The sequence below is a fragment of the Cyclopterus lumpus genome, chromosome 24, assembly GCF_009769545.1.
Source record: "Cyclopterus lumpus isolate fCycLum1 chromosome 24, fCycLum1.pri, whole genome shotgun sequence".
Lineage (NCBI taxonomy): Eukaryota > Metazoa > Chordata > Actinopteri > Perciformes > Cyclopteridae > Cyclopterus > Cyclopterus lumpus.
This window is the reverse complement of record NC_046989.1, coordinates 17,464,686-17,485,517: the sequence shown is the minus strand read 5'-3', so window position 1 is coordinate 17,485,517 and position 20,832 is coordinate 17,464,686. Positions and strand designations below refer to the sequence as shown.

At 46.4% G+C, this 20,832-nt stretch overlaps 1 protein-coding gene across 2 annotated transcripts in view; it reads right to left on the bottom strand.

The window, feature by feature from the left end:
* rev3l (REV3 like, DNA directed polymerase zeta catalytic subunit) overlaps positions 1–20,552 on the bottom strand; it is a 60,677-nt gene extending 40,125 nt beyond the window's left edge. For both annotated transcript variants that reach the window (XM_034528418.1, XM_034528419.1), the window contains exon 1: positions 19,940–20,552. In XM_034528418.1, the coding sequence (XP_034384309.1) occupies positions 19,940–20,078 (139 nt within the window). In that variant the 5' untranslated portion in view covers positions 20,079–20,552. The remainder of the gene's footprint in view (positions 1–19,939) is intronic.
* Between the last annotated feature and the right edge of the window lie 280 nt (positions 20,553–20,832).

The window sequence follows — 20,832 nt, the reverse complement described above, 5'->3', positions numbered from 1 at the left end:
CAAATGTATGAATACAGTCAATTCCACACAGAAATAAGTAATGGGCGTGATGAGACGAGCCAATCGATACCGCCTCAGCTAGGAGGGTAGCAGCGCTGGCACCATTCGCCGTGTTCGCTGCCACTGGCCTAATGATTCTCTGGCCGTGCGTGCGCTAATGTCCCTCCGTCACGCCGGGGTCATTCCAATGGGCTCCGGAAAATGCTAGCGTTGTACAGCTACTGCATTAAGATGCTTCCTAGAGTCGCTGAGGAACAGCCAAACGTAAGGCACACACACACACACACACACACACACACACACACACACACACACACACACACACACACACACACACACACACACACACACACACACACACACACACACACACACACACACACACACACACACACACACACACACACACACACACACACACACACACACACACACACACACACACACACACTGTGGAGGAAGGGAGCAGAGGAGGGTGACAACCCTCTAAATCACTCTTTCTAATAGATTCACTCTCATCATCGTCTTCTTCTTAAATTAACTGCTGGCGAGGAGAGCGGGGAACACGTTTTCGGGAACACATTGGAAAAAGTTCTGAATCAAGTGTTTCATTAAAAGGGACGTTTGGGTGAGGTACTGGGGGTGCACGATAATTTGGGAAAAGTCTATCTGCGGTCTAAACTTCATCAGTAATTGATTGTCTACGGCTCACTACAGATTCAACGGACGGCAAATAAAGAGAGTGCCAATGATGAAAACCTGGCTACAAAGTGCCCGTTGTGGGGATCAACCCTTGGACTAATACGTTATGAGAATGCCTCTCTAAAGAAAAACACAACAACAAAATCCAGATGCCCAGTGTCTAGAAATTTGAGTACTGTATTCAAGTGGTCAGAAAACCACTTTGCTGAGGTGGAAATGACAGTTGTGCCATTGAACCTTTTATGGCTGATCATGTGCGCACCGTCAGCCATGTAATACTACAAATTAAACCTTAGTGGACAGGAGATATTTTTGCCTTTATTTATAGACGAGAAAGAAGTAGAGATTGAATACATTGCCATAGTTTAATTTTTTGTTTTTTCAAAATTGTCATTGTAGAAAACAGGATAATTAAATGTGGACTCCTAAATATTAGCTCTGTCATCTAAAGCTGTATTAGTAAATGATTTAATATCAGACAATCAAATTGATTTATTGTGTCTTACTGAAACCTGGCTGAGCCATGAAGAATATGTCAGCCTAAATTAATCAACTCCTCCAAGTCATATTAATACTCACATTCCTCAAGGCACCGGTCGAGGAGGTGGAGTAGCAGCCATCTTTGACTCAAGTCTCTTAATGTATCCTAAACCTAAATTAAACTACAACTCATTTTAAAGCCTTGTTCTTAGTCTTTCACATCCAACCTGGAAAACATTACTGCCAATTCTATTTGTTATAGTGTACCGGCCACCAGGTCCATATTCTGAATTTCTATCAAGTTTAGACCTTAAAACTAATAAGGTTATTATTGTAGGAGATTTTAATATTCATATAGATGTTGATAATGATTGCCTTAGTGCTGCATTTATCTCATTATTGGACTCGATTGGCTTCTGTCAGAGAGTACAGAAACCCACTCACTACTTTGGCCACACCCTCGACCTTGTTCTTGCATATGGCATTGAGCATTTGGAGGTCTTCCCACAGAACCCTCTTCTATCAGACCATTACCTCATAACTTTTGAGTTTATACTCCCAGAGTGTACACCTTTAGTCAAAAGTTTCTACACCAGAAGTCTAACTGACAGTCCTGTAGCTAAATTTAAAGAAGCGATTCCTTCTGCATTTGATTTAATACCACGTCTCAATGTGACGGAGGACTCCTGTGCTGACTTTAGTCCGTCCCAGATTGATCATCTTGTCGATTGTGCTACAGGCTCACTGAGAATGACACTAGACTTGATAGCCCCTCTGAAGAAGAAGACAGTGAGGCAAATGATGTTTGCTCCCTGGTATACCCCTCAGACCCGCGACCTAAAGCAAACTTCACGAAAGCTTGAAAGTATATGGCGTTCCACCAATCTGGAAGAATCACGCTTAGTTTGGAGAGATAGTCTTAAAACATATAAAAAGGCCCTCCGCAATGCCAGGGCAGCCTAATACTCATCAGTAATAGAGAAAAATAAGAACAACCTCAGGTTTCTCTTTAGCACTGTAGCCAGGCTGACAGAGTCACAGCTCTGTGGAGCCGTGTATTCCTATAGACCTCAGTAGTAATGACTTCATGAACTTCTTCAATGAAAAGATTTGAACTATTAGAGGCAAGATTGATGATCTCTTGCCCTCAACCAGTGCCGATCTGTCCTCAAGTGGAGTTGCATTAGAAACGGCTGTATGCCCTGGTGTATATTTGGATGGCTTTTCTCCCATTAACCTTGACCAATTGTCTTCAACGGTTTCTACTTGTAAAACTTCTACCTGTCTCTTGGACCCCATCCCAACAAGGCTGCTTAAAGACTTGTTGCCTTTAATTGGCACCTCTCTGTTGGATATTGTTAATGTGTCTTTGCTAACAGGCCATGTTCCACATTCCTTCAAAGTAGCTGTAATTTAACCTCTATTGAAGAAGCCCACTCTTAATCCAGAGGTGTTGGCTAACTACAGACCGATCTCTAACCTTCCCTTCCTCTCTAAGATCCTTGAGAAAGTAGTCGCAAATCAGTTGTGACGTTCTACATCATAATAGTTTATTTGAGGAGTTTTAGTCAGGATTCAGAAAACACCACAGCACAGAGACAGCACTGGTGAAAATTACAAATGACCTCCTAATTGCATCAGATAAAGGACTCATTTCCGTACTGGTATTATTAGACCTTAGTGCTGCGTTCGACACCATTGATCATGACATCCTATTACAGAGACTGGATCAGTCGATTGGCATTTCAGGTACCGCACTAAGTTGGTTTAAATCCTATTTATCAGATCGATCTCAATTTGTATTTGTAAACGATGAAGCCTCGATGACCACCAATGTTAATCACTGAGTTCTACAAGGTTCTGTGCTTGGACCAATTTTATTTACCTTATATATGCTTCCTTTGGGCAACATTATCAGGAAACACTCCATAAACTTTCATTGTTATGCCGATGATACTCAATTATATCCATCGATCAAACCAGAGGAGACCAACCAGCTCGCTAAAATTCAAGCATGTCTTAAAGACATAAAAACATGGATGACCTGCAACTTTCTGATGTTAAACTACAGTTATTTTACTGGGACCTAAACACCTCAGAGATCAATTATCTGGTGATGTGGTTTCTGTAGATGGCATTGCCCTGGCATCCAACACCACTGTAAAGAATCTCTGCGTTATCTTTGACCGAGACTTGTCCTTTAACTACCACGTTAAGCAAATCTCAAGGACTGCATTTTTTCATCTACGTAACATTTAAAATAATCAGGCACATCTTGTCTCAAAAAGATGCAAAAAAGCTGGTTCGCACGTTTGTTACTTCTAGACTAGATTACTGCAACTCCTTATTATCAGGCTGCTCTAATAAGTCTATTAAGTCCCTCCAGTTGATCCAGAATGCTGCAGCTCGTGTACTAACAAAAACTAAGAAAAGAGATCACATTACTCCTGTATTAGCTGCTCTGCACTGGCTCCCTGTAAAATCAAGAATCATATTTAAAATTCTTCTCCTCACCTACAAAGCCTCGATTGGTGATGCACCATCATATCTTAAGGAGCTTGTAGTACCATACTGCCCCACTAGAGAGCTGCGCTCAATGCTGAGCTACTCGTGGTTCCTAGAGTCTTCAAAATTAGGATGGGAGCAAGAGCCTTCAGTTATCAAGCTCCTCTTTTATGGAACCAGCTTCCACTTTCAGTCCGGGAGGCAGACACAATCACCTCATTTAAGAGTAGACTTAAGACTTTCCTCTTTAATAGTGCTTATAGTTAGGGCTGAATCAGGTTTGCCCTGGTCCAGACCCTAGATATGCTGCTATAGACACTGAGCACCTATCTCCTCTTCTCTCTCTGCTTATGGATGAATTTACATCTCTCCATTGCACCTTACTAACTCTGCTTCCTCCCCAGAGTCTTTGTGACTTCACGTCTCATAGGGTCCATTGGACCTGGTCGTGTCTGATGCCTGGTGAGCCGGCCTCCTACGTTGGCCCTGCTGATCTGATGTTGTATTGTGTAAAGATTGTAAAGCCAAATTGTAAGGCACATTTGGGATATTGGGCTTTATAAAATAAACTGAATTGAAATAGAAAGAACAAACCACCATATGCATAACATTTTAGTAAAGAAAAACTGTCCCGTAACATCCAACATCATAGCATTCTCATCATACTTTTTGTGCAATCTGAGCCCACCGTCTGCTCCGAATCTTTGCATGTAAACTATTAAATCAACAATCGATTCAGTGTTTCTGAAAATCAAAACATAATTTCATGATACTCAAGTGTATCGATACTTTCTTACACCCCTCTACGACCTTGCTGAAGGTCCATTTCCTTATGAATGAACACACACACACACACACACACACACACACACACACACACACACACACACACACACACACACACACACACACACACACACACACACACACACACACACACACACACACACACACACACACACACACACACACACACACACACACACACACACACACACACACACACACACACACGCTCTAAACAGCAGTTCCTCATCTGTTGCACTAATCTATAAACAGTGCTGAGGCTTCTAAACAAGCCCTATGGACGACTCAGCTAGCCACCAACAACCACCTCACGGTCCATTGTGACGGTGTTCTGGAGCTTTTGGCCACGTCAAACAGCAGATAGACTTTGCTCAGGTCTTGTTTACCATTTTTCAGAGCACTTCAAAAAGGACTTCTCGTTCTTAAAACAGGTGAGGTTCGGGTTAATTTCTTAAACTCTGAGACGGCAAAACAATCGCGCTTCAAGGTCAACCTATTTGGTTAATTTGGTTTGTTCTGCAGCTGAGCAGGAGGAGTTTTCGCAAAAAGTAAATATATTTCTTTTTTAAAGGGAGGCAAGGTAAAATAAGCAGCAGCCAGAGTGAACCGCATAGAAGAAGAGATCCAATCCAAAAAGTGTTTAGTGCAGTCTGGGCAAACACCCAACACATCACAGTCATGACCGCTTGCAATACGACATGGCAGGTGCGATATTTAGGGAAGTGCATGAATGCAAAAATGACTCCCAACAATCGGACTCGGTTTTAATTATTCAATTGGCGATGCAAAGCAAACTGTGCTCTGAATCCTACTTCTTGGAATACAATCCCCCCCCTCCCCCCTCCTGCACAGCCAAGCATGTCGTGGCCGGGGGCCTGAGGGAAGAAGCCATGGGCTGAGGAGAGATGACGTCCCAGCTGTTATTCCTAAACAAGCTGGAGGTCTGTGTCTTAAGTGTTCATGTATTGCTTGTTATATGCCAAATATACAGTGGGTACGGAAAGTATTCAGACCCCTTTAAATTGTTCACTCTTTCATTGCAGCCATTTGCTATAATCCAAAAAGTTCATTTTATTTCTCAGCACCCCATCTTGACAGAAAAAAACAGAAATGTAGAAATGTTTGCAGATTTATTAAAAAAGAAAAACTGAAATATCACATGGTCATAAGTATTCAGACCCTTTGCTCAGTATTGAGTAGAAGCACCCTTTTGAGCTAGTACAGCCATGAGTCTTCTTGGGAATGATGCAACAAGTTTTGGGGATCCTCTGCCAATTTCCCGAAAACAATGCAACGTTACGGGCCAAAACTATAACATTGGCTCGGCCGACTCTTCAACGCGTCATGGAATCGTTGAAAAAAAAAAAAAGGTGCGCTGCCTTGATTAGCGCTAGTATGTTAGCTTTACGTCACCAGCTTCCATTGAATAGGAATTCGACATGACATTTGTTCATTCGATCAGAACTCAAACAATCAACCAGCGACACGACCCCCCCCCCTCATCTCATCACAGAATAGAAGCTAAAGACGCACTAGGCTTCACGGCTTGCTTTCTTCCCAGTCTTGACTTCAACAAGGCAACAGTAGTGATCAGGCCCACATGGAGGCCCAGCCCCTTCGGTTTGACCTGCAAGAGCCCAACCAGCCTCAAGTCAACTCAGAGTCATTTGGAGTTTCATCCGAATCCAGTCACCTGTGTCCAACATGATAGCTGTGATGGCCGCAGGCAGGTGAACGTCTGCCTGCCTCGGTTTCATGACGTGGAACGATATCAGCTCACACATTTTTTCTTAATGACCGCTTTGTAGCCAGCATGTCCCTGTCGCTCAAGCTGAGCCTGCTGGTGGAAAGGCATGGCTGTGCCACAGTGCCAGCTATCCACCCCCCCAACCCCGACGTCTCCATGGCCGAGGAGACAGACGGCACAGCGGAGCCAGTCATCTGAGTCAGACAGGACGAGGCGGACCAGATGGAAGGCGGTCCGTGCCAGAACCTTCTTGGTGAAGCAGACAAAGTACCAATGCATCAATCTTCATGAACTCTAAACGCCGAAATTGAGGTTGGCGGTGGCCGGCCTGACGTCCTCGATTGTGCGTGGCAGTCTTCCTGTTACTTCGTGGGTAAGATTTGAGGATGGAGCGCGGACTCCAGACAGATGGGTCTAGACTGGGTCAGGGATGAATCCAAATCAAGATGGAAACACACAACCTGAGCTGGTCCAATCCAGTTCTACTGTTACCGGGGCCACTATTCATCCTGTGTGTGTGTGTGTGAGACGTTCTCCACCTCAGTGAAGTCAGCTAGCTGGAGGGAGGCTCAAGACGTCTGAAAGACAAATGGAAATCCGAGAGGCTGTCAACGATCTCCCACAGAGTGAGAAAAAACCCTGTCTCCATCATGCACAAAACTGCATCGGAGGGAAATCTGAGCACTTCTGGCTTCGTGGCTCACACGAAAGGTGGCATTTTAATGTTTTGTTCTACGATTAAAAAAAATAAGCCTGTTGACGTCTCACTCATGAACGTTCAAGACTTTAAGCGTCTCAAAAAAGGCGGTTGCTGACAAGTGGCTAAATGTGGAACGCCATCACGCCAACTGGTCCGCCTGTAGCCTAGAGGTGGAGATGTGAAGCCATGTAACGTTAGCCTTTTACTTCTGCATTAACGTTTATATTATAAAAGTGAAGATTTGTCTCGCTGAACAAAACATGAAAATAAACGTTTGCTTGCCAGAGAGCTTATTTTCTGCATTAATCCAAAAGCCAATGGAACCAGTACGATGCTCACTTCCAGGTTGGCCTTCAAACATTAGTTATCCTTACAGCACTCTATTGAGTCAGTAAAAAGAAGTATGATAACTTGATAAACATAACATTATGTTTGCTTGCAAACAGCGAAACGGAACCACTGGTGTTTGAAAGGCTGTGAGCCTTTACTGCTGGGCCATGGCCTGCAACAGGAAAAAGATTGAGTTTCAGTAGAGGCGGGAAGGAGAAGAGGCACACAGCGCTTGTTGAGTTGGTTTACTGGTAAAACCAGAATGATCCTTCACGCATCACAGTTTGAGTGGCCAAGTCTCTCGAAGACGACACGAGCAGATCGTTTTCTATTCGAGGGACACAAGTAGGAGTTTTGCTTTCTTCTATTTCACATCAACCTGCTGACGAATGCCCTTCCACCGCTCAACGACTGCCGACGTGCCCTGAAGCGGAGCTGGCCGGTTCGTACTCACGCTCAGTCATATTATCCAGCGAGTGAAGAAGAAAAGGCTAGAAAAAAAAAACCCATCTGATCCCACCGAAGAGATCCAAAGCCCCCAGTCACCAGAGCGGCAGAGTCAGAGGAAGGGCAGGCGAGATATGAATCTCTCATAGTCGATGCAGAGGGGTGAGCAGGAGGTGGCGAGACAAACACAGACTGTTTCCATGGTGACTCAGGGCTCTCTTCAAACCTGTGTCTGTATTCTCCGACCAGCGTGCAACCGGACACCATCACGAGACGTGTGCACAGGGGGGGGGGGCATTCCATCACCCTTTCAATGCATATTAAATATTTACAAGGAAATCTCATGGAGGTGCAAAACATTTCTTTTTAAAAGGATTAAACATTGCAGATGTTTTCACGCTTAATATAATGGGTTGAAAGGTTGGTCCATCTACGGCGTAACAAGAAACAGCATGAAGGCAGTTACTGTTTTGAAACTCACTCAGGAGTGTTTCAAGTTGCATGTTGAATTGCATGCACTATACCGGCAGGTGTTTCCATTATTTCGTCGGCCCCGTGTATTTCAATGAGGACGGTCTACGCAACGGAAACACTTCTCTCTATATACAGTTACGGTACAAAGTTGCTGGCAACTGTGATTCTGTCATGTCCTGCATTTTGTTTTGAGCAATGTTTGGGTGGAAACAGCCGGTGGAGAGCAAAGAGACGGGAATCAATTGGTTTGGGGAGGAAAGACAGATGATCGGCTTTCGTCACGATGCTTACGGAAAACAGACAAAACTGGGAACAGAGAGGGAGGAGCCGAGCGGAGAGAAGGAGGAGAGAGGGAGAGGGACGCTGAAAGGAGCAGTCCATCCAGTGAGAGTGTAATTAGCAGGAAGAACCCTGCAAACTAGGATGCATTATTCCCACATAACCTGGGCTGAACTCGAGTCAGACAAGGAGAGGGGGGGTGGGGTGGTAACGCACATCAGTCCTGCAGCAAAGCACGAGGAGGAGGGACAGATGTAGTACAGATGCAGTGAAAATTAAGAGTTAGGTTTGCTGCATATATAAAAACCGACAGACTAGCCTGTTTCGATTACTTGATTTGATCTGTGTGGAGTGGAGCCGGTTAGTTGTCCGCTGTTGCTACGCTGTGATTGGGCGGTGAGGGGCATGACTTAGCAAAGGGTCAATTGCGTCGAATGACCCCTAGTGAACTTCTATAGAGGAAGATGGTTTTATTTACCCCCCCCCCCCCGACGAGTCGCTTTGTTCAGAAATGTTTTTTTCAAAAATACATTTGTATGTTTTTACGAAGAAATGCATCACGGCCTTTTGGTGCCACAGAGGCGCTTGTTGCATTTTCTGCTCGTCACACCTACCCCCTTGTTTCCTGTATCGATCTCCACGTCTCCAACTTCTAACCAAGGCAAACAAAAAAGCAAATCTACAACTTGAATAACACATTCCTTATCACAGCGGTCAGCAGACAAAACAATTAACCCTGGACTTCCCTAGCCCCACAAAAGGACCTGTCCACTCTACGTGCACCCCCTCTCTATTTGCCCCCACTAATGACGGCTGCCATGTTAAAGTTCAGGCATGTGAGTGTGTGGGTCTTGACGGCGTGGTGAGATGAAAGGAAACACCGATTTGATTCAGGGAAGAGAAAAGTGAAAACCCTTGAAACTGGAACGGCATGTTGAGGAAAACAAAGGAATGTAGAAGACAGGAGGAGGAGGCCCAGAACAGCATAGCAAGAGACAGAGCCATAGACTGGGACCAGCGGAGGGGAAAACCTCAGAGAGCCTGCAGCTCCACACACGCACACGCACACGCACATCTAATATGGGGCATATTCAGATGGCGAGGGGGAGAAAGGAGCGAGGACGATGGGGAAGAGGAGTCAATAAGAAACAAAGAATATGAGGATACAATGGCACAAAGACAAATGTTTGTTTAAGAGGAATGGGATTGTAAATAAAATGTAAATGCCCATAATAAAGAAACATGACGTGACAGATTTCATAATGAGGGTGAGGGGGGTGAAGGAGAGCTCTCCGAGCTCTGCCTGCTCTCCTTTTCTGAGCTCTCCGACACAATTTGATATTCACGGCACATCACAAGGAGCGGGGGACGGTGGCTCGGCTATCCGACACAGGGACGTCTGTAAACGCAGCTGAGATATTGCTGTGACTGGAGCAGATTGCAGAGAGATAGAGAGAGAGAGAGAGATAAAGAGGGAGAACGAGAAAAAGAGAGGAGAGAGAGAGACAGACGCGAAAAGAACCGAGCATGTCTAGACAGAATGTTTTTGGGTTTTTTTTCTGACGTCAGAGGTGGTAATCGTCTCCCACAAATTACAATTAAATTAAAATAAAGACGACTGGAGACGCTAATCAGACCGTTCTCAAGAAGTCTGTTAACTAGTGGCAACAACAACACGACCAGCCACCGCACGCACGAGCGCACACATGTACGTACACACACAAGCTGGTGCTATTTTTAGAGCTGGGCTTCCAGAATATCCCACCCTCCCCCTCTACTCTCCCCTTTTTAATAAGCCTGCCCTCACAACTGACTGTGGGCTGCTACCGAATTAAATATTGATAAAAAGAAAGGAGGAAAAAAAGGCCCGTTGGTTCCCACTGCAGTTCCCACTCAGATTCAAAGGAATATAGAAAGAATGAAGGGTCTGCAGCTTTTTAAAAAAGTAGACTTTGCCCAAGTGAAGCATCTGACTAAGCAAATACGCTGTGCGGCTGAAAGCGTGAAGAAAGCTCTTGTGAAACCCGGAGCTCATAAAGAGACCCAAGTTTTATGTGATTAACAATCCCGGTCATAAATGAGAGACCCTGGACCAAAACATTAAAAACAAGACAACCAAAAGGGCCTCAAACGAGGAGTCACCAGAGACCTTAAAGACGCAGAACCCATTTTCATTTAGGGAGTGCAGTTAGTGACAGTGTGGGCTCCACGGTAGTATCTCCGACAGCTTGACGGAGTAGCCGCTGGTAGGGGGACTTACTTGATGCACAACTGGGTGAAACAACAGTCAGGAAATGCACCTTTAACTGGACAATGAGCCCGCCCGGTGCATACCAGAACATGCCCCGGACATGTTTTTGGAAACAAGTCCAGTTGCTCCCTCGCTGTGAGAGGCTCGCAGCGCTGCCGTCGCCCTTCTAAACAGCTGAACTGTGTCCCAGAGGCCTTGGTCATTATTAGACATGGTGGATGTTTCCATCAGCTGTCTTTAGAGTGCCAGTGGTCACAAAGGAAGACACAAGGATGCGATACAAGGTTGGGGTTGACCAGTGGGGAAAAGTGTCAATTCACTCTGGGCAACACAAACTAAAAGGGGGAAGACGTTCAAACTGAAAATGTAGCTAGCTATAGCAAACATCTGTAGTTGAGTGGATTGAACACCAGTACATCACATTTATTTTGCACGTTCATGCATATTGTTTGTTGCCGCATATGAAAAATGTGAAAATGTGCAGCTATAAAAAAGAAAAAAGTATTTTACAAGATTACAAGATCACGATAACGTTACAATTTTCTTCGCCGAACACTCACTTTTACTGAACATAACCTTGGACGCATCGCAAAGTAACTCAACACAGAGTCCGTTGCCGTTAGCCATCAGCTCCAACATTGAGCCAGGCAGGGCCGCGCTGCCCATCGGCTGCTAACGGCGGATGTTGATAGCTCTCCTCCGCCGAAGAGCGGTCCCACGGGCTTTCGGCCGTGTCCCAATGCAGCCTTTGGAGGCTGCAGCCCCTGAATGGGGACAAAAGTATGCAAAGTTCTCCAACAAGATCAGGTCTGATCTCTGGCTTTACAAAAAGGTCAAGCAAAGACTCGGAAGCCCGGGTTTCATGTCAAAAGCAAAATGGCAAGACTTTACACGCAGAGGCAAGAATCCTACGACTCCAATTATTACGCAACAATGCATTAATCACAAAGCTTGTGTGCTGGAGCATTAGTGCATTCCTATAATAACAACAGGAAGCAGATCTACTGCACCCTAATTTGGAGATATACCCAATGCCACAGATGAAAACTTAAATCACTTTGTTTGTCTTTGTGTGCACGCAAGCACGCGTGTACACCCAACATGCGCGCACACACACGCACACACGGGTCTCATTAACATCCATGCTGAATGGCACAGCATGGCAGGTTCAAAGCGTTCTCTCCCTTCAGCAGTGATTCAAGCTTTCCTCGGCCTGCCAAATCCTTTCATTCTTTTTAAACAAGGTCTTAATCTGCTTTGAAACACTGCAGAGTTCTCCTGCAGCACTGCTGGTGGCCCTGGGGGGAACGCAGAGTGGGAAGTCTCCCTCCCTCGCCAGCTCGGTGGACAAAGTGGGGGCCTCCTCCTCCTCCTCCTCCTCCTCCTCCTCCTCCTCCTCCTCCTCCTCCTCCTCCTCCTCGACAATGGCGCAGGAGGAAAGGGGAGGAGCCCCGACACAGAGCGGGGAAGGGACCTGAAATGACCCAGCACCACGTGCCAACGCAGGCCCCTCCCTCTTCAGACCACACATAACCACATTGCAGGAGCCTGATTCATGGTGGGGGGTGGGGCGGGGGGTGAGGAGGTGCTGCCAGAATAGAGGGCAAATCTCTCGTGGGCACTTCACATCAAACACAGGCTTTTTTATACATCTGCATCAAAAGATAAATACTTCCTGTCATCCCGCCTCCCTCTATCTCACCATGGCAATGAACTAAATCATATCACCTCATCGGCAACGCCACCTGGCATACAGCTACTAGATACAGCAACTCCAAGGCTCCAAAGATCTCACTCAGTCATGACCCGAATGTCCTAAAGGGATTATGAAACACAGGGCAGGCACTGCCTTTTAAATATGTGGCTCTTTAGTCCTTTGTATGCAACTTATAGAATGAAATGGCAGGACAACAATATCGCCTCACCAGAGTGCAGACGCTGTTCTGTTACTGCAGCGGTTTTACGGGCCGGAGTTGATCCACACGGGTCAGATTGTTTGGATCGACTCTTTTCCTTGTTTGTGTTCGTCATTATTGTTTTGCTTTGGAGTATAGGAACAACATTATTGTTTTGCCCAACACGCTCACCACTATGTGCCGTCGTTGCTGTCCAGTTTTTATTGTTTCGCTCCCGATTTGTGCGTGCATATTTCTTGTGTCCAGCCCAATTCTTTATTAAAAAAAAACAATAATTAATATGTGTCTTTGTTCCTTGATGGCACATGACAAAAAGGCAATTGTAATTATATTTGACACAAATGTTATATCACCCAATTAAGAAAACGGATAAAAATTACTAATGATCGGCATCGACTGATATGGCTCATCTATTATCTGCAATAGGTATCGAGACATGATCTAGGAATCTCTAAAAAAAAGTTATATTTGATCTTTTTTTTTATCTTCCTGCATATCCCGCCATAACTTAAAACCATGTCAACCCGCAACCAACTACCCCAACCCCCCTTATTTATTTATTTATTACTCACAAGAAAACGAACAACCAATCTCTGGTCCTGTGTGTGTGTGTGTGTGTGTGTGTGTGTGTGTGTGTGTGTGTGTGTGTGTGTGTGTGTGTGTGTGTACACCTACTTATAACTCGATAACAATGCCATAGTCTGGTGACGGTAATGAATCTGACACCCAGGGTACAGCCAATATTTCTCCACACCAAGTCCCGCTCTTTAGCAAAGCCAAGAATGCTGCTTATCTTAAAATAAAACAGTGGGCCGTGTGAGCGGTTAGCACCCTCAAAAGCCTGGTCAGCCCGGTGAACAGAGTCAAGTCCCTGCACCTCGGCAGCTGAAAGGATGCGGCGGTTCAGAGGACAGTCAATGCAGCATTGCAGAAAAAAAGTGAACACGATAATGAACGAGCTGTCAATAGTGGGAAAAGACTAACCAAATAGTTACGGTGAGGGTCGCCCGTCACACCTGACAGCGACAGGAAATGCATTGGTGGGGGGGCGAGGACTGCTGCAGTGCCGAGCCAGTCACGCCTTTGGATACCCACAGAGGAGCCTGAGGGAGCCATTATAGCCATCAATCATACCGACTGCAGCAGCAAGGACACCGAGGCAGCCGCTGTGAACTCACAGCTCCTTCAAGACAAAAGGAAATCTCGCCATCCACCAGGTAGCGGCTGCAATGTCCTGGTCTGCTCTAGTAAACTCCAAGGAACAGAAGAGGTTAGTAATGGCACGAAGCAACCAGGACGAGGGCCGTCGACGATCCACTTGCCGAGTTTGAAATTAAAATGGCATAGCGTCTCAATTGAAGGTGAATGTTTACTGATCCGAATGGAAGCCTTGCCTAAAAGGGCGATAGGGGCTGTGGAAAGTTCCGACTGCATTCAAATGCTGAGGATGAGAGGAAACGAAGGGAGATAAGAGCGGGGTAAGGCACACAACCAAAGGCCCTTGAAATATTTCAACTCTGGCGAAAAATTCGCAACGTGCCATTCGCGAAATTCGCGTCTGTGCATTGACTTTGCATGGGATCTACTCGCGCAAAAAATTTGCGCTTTACTCACGTCAGTTTATTCGCCAGTCAAGTTGTGTTCATTTGTGTCTTTCGCAACCAGTTGCGAAAAGGGGGCGTGGCTTATCTCTGTGGCTTGTCTCGGTAAAAACAGTTATAAATTCCACCATCCACCACGGTCGAAATAACCACTAGTTCTGCTTTATACTTGTTGTAGACATCCCATAAACGTCGGAACATCTAACGCCATCGTGTTTGGGTTCATAACATCACCCGTAGGCTCACACAGCTCGGGGAATTTCGACTCGTCTCGATAACTTCCGCTTCCAGCGCTACCAGAGCAGCAGCAGCCCAACGGGCGGAGCATCTCAACGCTGATTGGCTGGAAGTTGAAATAGTTGAACTCTGGCGAAATTTCGCAACGAGCGAAACGCGTCTGTGTGTTGACTTTACATGCTTCACACCGCGTTTGGTGTGAACGCCTTTAGGATACCTTCATGATCACAAGAAAAAAACACTGTGTCCCCCAAGTGGATCCATTTTAAATCCTAAAGGAATGTAAAAAAGATAAAATTGCCAAAATGATGGTGTTGGATGAAAAGTCGCAGATATCTGCAGCCTCACAATCACCTCCATAAGGCTTTGAGTAGTAATTAGCATGCTGGCGATTGCTTGCAGCGTTGAATCAATGACAGTTCGACAACTTTGCGAATACCTGGTGGACTCCTGATAGTGTAGATGTCAGATAAATCAGCAGTGGGGACGAATACAACTCTTATGCTGCGTTCTCACCAAACGCTTGACTCGCGTGAGTTTCCTCGCCGGACTATTTGTGGTTTATTCGCGCGGAGAGGGGCGTGGCTTATCTCTGTGGAAACAGTTATCATTTCCGCCATTTACCATGGAAGATATAACCACTATTTCTGCTTTTTACTTGTTGTCAAAATCCCTCAAACGTCAGAACATCAAACGCCCTGGTGTTCATAGCATCATCCGTAGGCACACACAACTCAGTGAATTTCACCGACTACGTCTGGATGACTTTGCACCATTTGCGCCGCGCCATTCGTTTGCTCGGCGGAAATTAGCTTTATTCGCATCTGTGCATTGACAGAAATCCATGCTTATACCCTTTTGGTGTGGATACAGCATTAGGCTGCATTTTACTCTGTGACTGTAATGCACCTGTGGCATCAAGGTATTCAGAGAGAGACAAAGCCTCCTGCCACTTACAGTTCACACAGGTTTGCGTGAAAAGGGGGAGGGGCGGGGGGTTATTAAAGCTCTTCACTGTGGCTGCCCTGACTGTCTCTGTACAGGCCCCTCTGAAACCAGACGTGACGGAAACAGTAATGTTGCCAGTGGGCACCTGAGAGGTGCGAGGTGCCTGCTGCCCCGCGCCATGTGCTGGCTGTCTACGGACTGGGACACCACTGGACTCAACTGACAAACTCGCAGCGGAGACTAATTCCAGGATTCACTCAAGCTAATAATGTAAGAAACTGAGTGCGTGACGACAATATATGAAGCTTGATTGTCAGATAAGACGCATCTTGAAATTGAAAATTTAAATCTTATGTGTGAAATTCAAATAATGGAACCATCCCGTTATAAAATGTTGTATTCTTTTATCCCATTTTCAGTCCGAACCTCCAGGTAAAACGGAGCTGTCAGCATACCTGTGCCTACAGCAGTGAAACCACCTCTTCCTGTGTCCCTGCCTTCATGTCCCTCGCCAACATCTTGCGATAACAGAAGCCTCAGAGCCACCAATGCCAAAATCCTGTCACACATCCCTTCATGTCCCTCGCCAACATCTTGCGATAACAGAAGCCTCAGAGCCACCAATGCCAAAATCCTGTCACACATCCCTTCCTCTGATTTCACTTCTAAAAAAGCCCTGATAAGAAGCCAAGCTTCTATCTGTGGGCAAAACCACCACAGGATGAGGATTAGCGTGGAGCAGCTACCACCTCAGTCTGGTAAACCCGCATGTTGCCAAAAACACTCCCTGGAACTGAACTATAATATTACTTTTTTTTAAGGTCATAAACAAAATGCAAATCCAGAGCCACCATATCAACAAATCGGCTTCTCACTCGATCCCAGTGTGATTGGAAGTAGCCGGAGTAGCTGGGAGAGAGAGGAGAGTAAACAGTTAAGGGGACAATGACCTTCTGTCTAATGAGCCACAGAGTCCTTTTGAATCCGTCTATTATCCTATTAATGGATCCGGGAGGAATTCCTTTAGATGGCATTAAGGGCTCCCCTGGAGAGAGCTCAACCTGGGGCCTAGGGGCGAGAGAGAGAGGCCCCTCGGGTTTAACTCCTCCATACGCTTCATGCCCGGCCCCCTCTCATTCAGGTCAATTGGTCATGCACTTCCTCCCTCTCTCCCTCAATAAACACTTGAGTGCACATGTCTGAGCGATGGAACCAAAATGTGTGTGGCTCCTGCTGCCGCGGGGTCCCACAGGGAAACTGTCAGCGTACCCGGGGGCCAAGCTTGTCGGGATCAGCGGGCGGAGATCAATGGTGTCAAAACCTCAAAAATGGTTGCAGCCGCCTCGAGCGCAACTCTTAGCGGTGCGAAGAAAAAAAGGCTCAAAGTTGACCTCCCTCTGAGATTTCTCCTCACCACAAATACAGTCAGTTATTAGATGCCGATCACAAGGGTGATTTTCACAACAAAGGGATCCCCCTTATTGCAGAGATGGATGCATGTACAGTATGTGTGCAGCACATGCAAGGTCAGCCACTGAATGCTAACAAAGAGAGGAGAGGGGGAGAGGCAGGAAGCATGGCATTGAATTACACAGGGCTGATTGGTGGGAGTGTGCATGGCTTGGGTCAGGGAAGGACAGGCACGAGAAGGCCTGGGGTTGCAGCCAGAGCCACATGGCGCTGACCGGGTGAACGCAGTGACGAGATAAGAGCAGACGCACATCAAGCAGAGCTGCTCGAGAGTTCCAACCCTCTGGGCAGACAATGGAAATCACTGCGGAGGACAAAACGGGAAACATTGCAAAGTAGCTCCTTTTGAGTGGGCGTGGTCTGTTCCTAAGCTCCAAAGAGAGAGAGAGAGAAAAAACATAGTATGCCTCAATGTGTTCCAGATGGTGATGTAATTTTATTTCTGGAAACGCAGAGCTAACTCGGGACTCCGGCTCGCCCCGAGTGATACGTGAGCTGAGCAAGAGCAGAGTCAAAACTGCACAGACCTGCGAGGAACACACACACACACACACACACACACACACACACACACACACACACACACACACACACACACACACACACACACACACACACACACACACACACACACACACACACACACACACACACACACACACACACACACACACACACACACACACACACACACACACACACACACACACAACACACACACACACACACACACACACACACACACACACACACACACACACACACACACACACACACACAAGACTTGTGCGGCAGTGTCAATATCTGTAGAGGCCCTGCCCTCTGACCATAGTTTCCCATTTTGCTGTGATCGGGCTGTTTCTGAGTATCCAACTTTGGGCAGGAAGCAAGGAAAATGGCAGATTTAATGAGGACGACAAAGCTGGGCCAGGGTTGCCAAAATCAAATAAATACATTATCGATGAAGTGACATTTTTGGGTGGGGAAACTGTTGATGTCAGATGTTGGAGATGGTTATTGGATAAACTATTGGAACTAACAAAGGGCAACCAGCATCCCTAAATGCAAAGTCACCAGGACCAGAAGTCAGAACAAGTACAATTATGAGACGCATCTTCTTTTAATGATATTAAATCAACTATTTGATAGGCAGACAGGTAATCACAATAGTCATGTAATGTCCTTTATATTTTTGTAAATTGCAATACTGTAATTCCCAAAGCGACATTTTCAAAAATTTTCAAGTTCTTCAGTTATCACACAAAATAAAATCCCCACCTTTCAGATGGCAAAAAACTGAAAGTTTGCCATTTGCTTGAAGATGACTCACGATTATGAAGTGACCGACTGACCAAATAGACTTATGGTAATCAGTACAGGTACACCGGACCTCTACACTCTGGAACCTTGAAGGCAACGCCGTGTTCACTGGCTTTATTGTGCTTGAATCACAGCGTTGCTGAACTGCTACTGAACATCTATTTACTGACACGATACCCCAGCTGCCTCTGCTGCAATGTGTATGTGTATGTGTATGTGTGTAGCCACCTCATATCCGCACAACCGCATGCGAACGTGCAGGTTTATGACAGACCCAAATTAGACCTGACACCCTAACCCACAGTCCCCTTCATTTCTCTGCTCCAAATCCTTTAATCCTCACTGAGCTACACCCTGTTGGATGCTGCTCCGGGTTGCCCCGAGGAGGAGCACCTTCACAGCCCTGGAAGGGGGACGAGTTTGACTCCCGTCCCCTCACCACCACCGGGGGACTGGTCAAAAATGTAAAAACATTTCTCAAATACACACGGTCACTGTACTGCAATGGTGATTTCCCCTTATAAAGAGGGTTGAGGAGAGGGCACGGCAGTCGCAGGGGGATTTGGCTGGGTTTTAATGCCCTGCCATTGTGCAGGAAATTATTCTATTGTTTAGCGCTGTAGGGATTAAGGTACCCAGAGTGCTCGGCTGTAATGGGTTTATTAGAGGGCTGGGCATGTGCCAGAGCTCAAAGAAAAACACACACACACACATACATTATATATATATATATATATATATATATATATATATATATATATATATATATATATATATACACACACACATACATACCAGAAATCTCTCCATATGAGGTATTGTACTGTCAATATGCACTACACATTCATTGTCACACAGTGAAGGATTCTGTACCTCCTTCTTACATACTGCATATTAATGGGCCGTCATGATGCCCTTTCATCCTGTACCGTTTTCCGTAGCACACAACTGACGCCGCCGGGTCTGCTGTTATAGAACCCGCCGACTTCCCCCCCCCCCGCCCCCAATGTGCATCTTAGTCTCTGCCACCAGCATATATCACGCAATTTATTCAGCTTGCGAATCGTGCTGCAGTACCTCTAGTAAAAACCCCGCGAGCACACGGCAAAGTTTCGCCATCGTGGTCCTTTTTACTTGGGTTCCACTGGAGAAAGAAAAAAACCCGAATCAAAATAAAGCTCGGAGAGGAGGCAGCACGATGCAGTCTAGACTGTCCGCACTCCACATGTTGCTGTAAACACAATAGAACCAGCATTAAAAGGGAGGTATGCACGAACTGTCCCTGAACGCCACATGTGGCAGGTAGGGACACAAGTCGAGCCCTCGCAGACCAGAGCTGTGTCCTCCCGCCTCCACCACGATGGAGCGAAAACAAAGCAGAGTCGTGTGAGGAGGAGGAAGAGGAGGAAGAAGAAGAAGAGGAGGAGGAGGAGGAAGGAGGAAGAAGGAGGAGGAGGAGGGAGCAGCAGAAGAAGGATTCCCACCGCTGCGGGCAGACCCGTATGCAAAGCAACAGCGGTGCAAACCGCGTTAGAACAATGTGTCAACACCCTATATCATCTTGCTGCTGATATTTTGCATACGAGACCCGTTAGGTTTCCTCTATAAACAATACGTATGTGTGCGCGCGTGCGTCCAAAGAGCAGCACGTTTAACATGCCGCGTGCTGCAAGAGGCAGAGCCCCCATTAGCTTAAGTAAAAAACACACACGAAAGGCGGCTCACCTGCAGGTGTTGCTCCAAATATCCGGACAACCGGCACTTTCTTCACGCCGCTCTCCCTGAATTCAGAATAGCAGACGTCCAGGTCCTTAATGGGAGTCGCCAGATAAAAGTCCGCGGTGACGATACGCACGGCGAACATGACTGCCGCGTCCGCCAGAAGAGCCCAACAACTACCGTTAGGAGTCCATGCGACGCGGGCGCCTCTGCGGCCAGGCGAAGCCAGCCGATGTGAGCGCTGTCACGGCGATAGGGACGAGGACAAACAGCGGAGGGGAAGCCCGGTTGTGTCCCATGAAAAAAAGACGTGAACAAAGATTCCCCGCGCCCCGAGGTGCCGCCGTCTGAGGGTTCAGCCACTGCGAGGAATTACTGGACGCTCCGCAGTTGTCAGGTCCATGTTGTACTTGTAATTGTAGCCGTCCCGTGCTTTTAGCTCTCTCTCTCTCTGGTGTTTTTGTTTATCAGCCAGGAAGACGTTCCCCGGGCTTCCGGTATGTGGCGTTATCTGTCCAAATCACGCCTCAGAACTAGTCCCAGCTAGTCCCGCTGTATCAGACAACCCCTCAGATGTGCTCCCTCTGCTTCCATAACAGGCTAGCCCATGTTAGCCGACAAATGAGGGGAGGTAAGCTGGCTGGAAAGCACAAGGATAGCACTTCCGACCGCGGTCCTTCAGAATAAAAGCGACATACAAAAGGCACACAGGGTAAAGAAAACGACGGTTTTATTTTGGAAAGACTTGCGTCTGGCACGATGTTTATTGCCAGCAGTTATAGACTGGGATTTGATCGACTACCTTAGCCTGACTTCAGTGCACTGACATTTGTTTCACCAGCAAGGGAGGCCATTTATATTCGTCTGGCACGTCTTCCTTCGACCTTGCTAAACCGTAG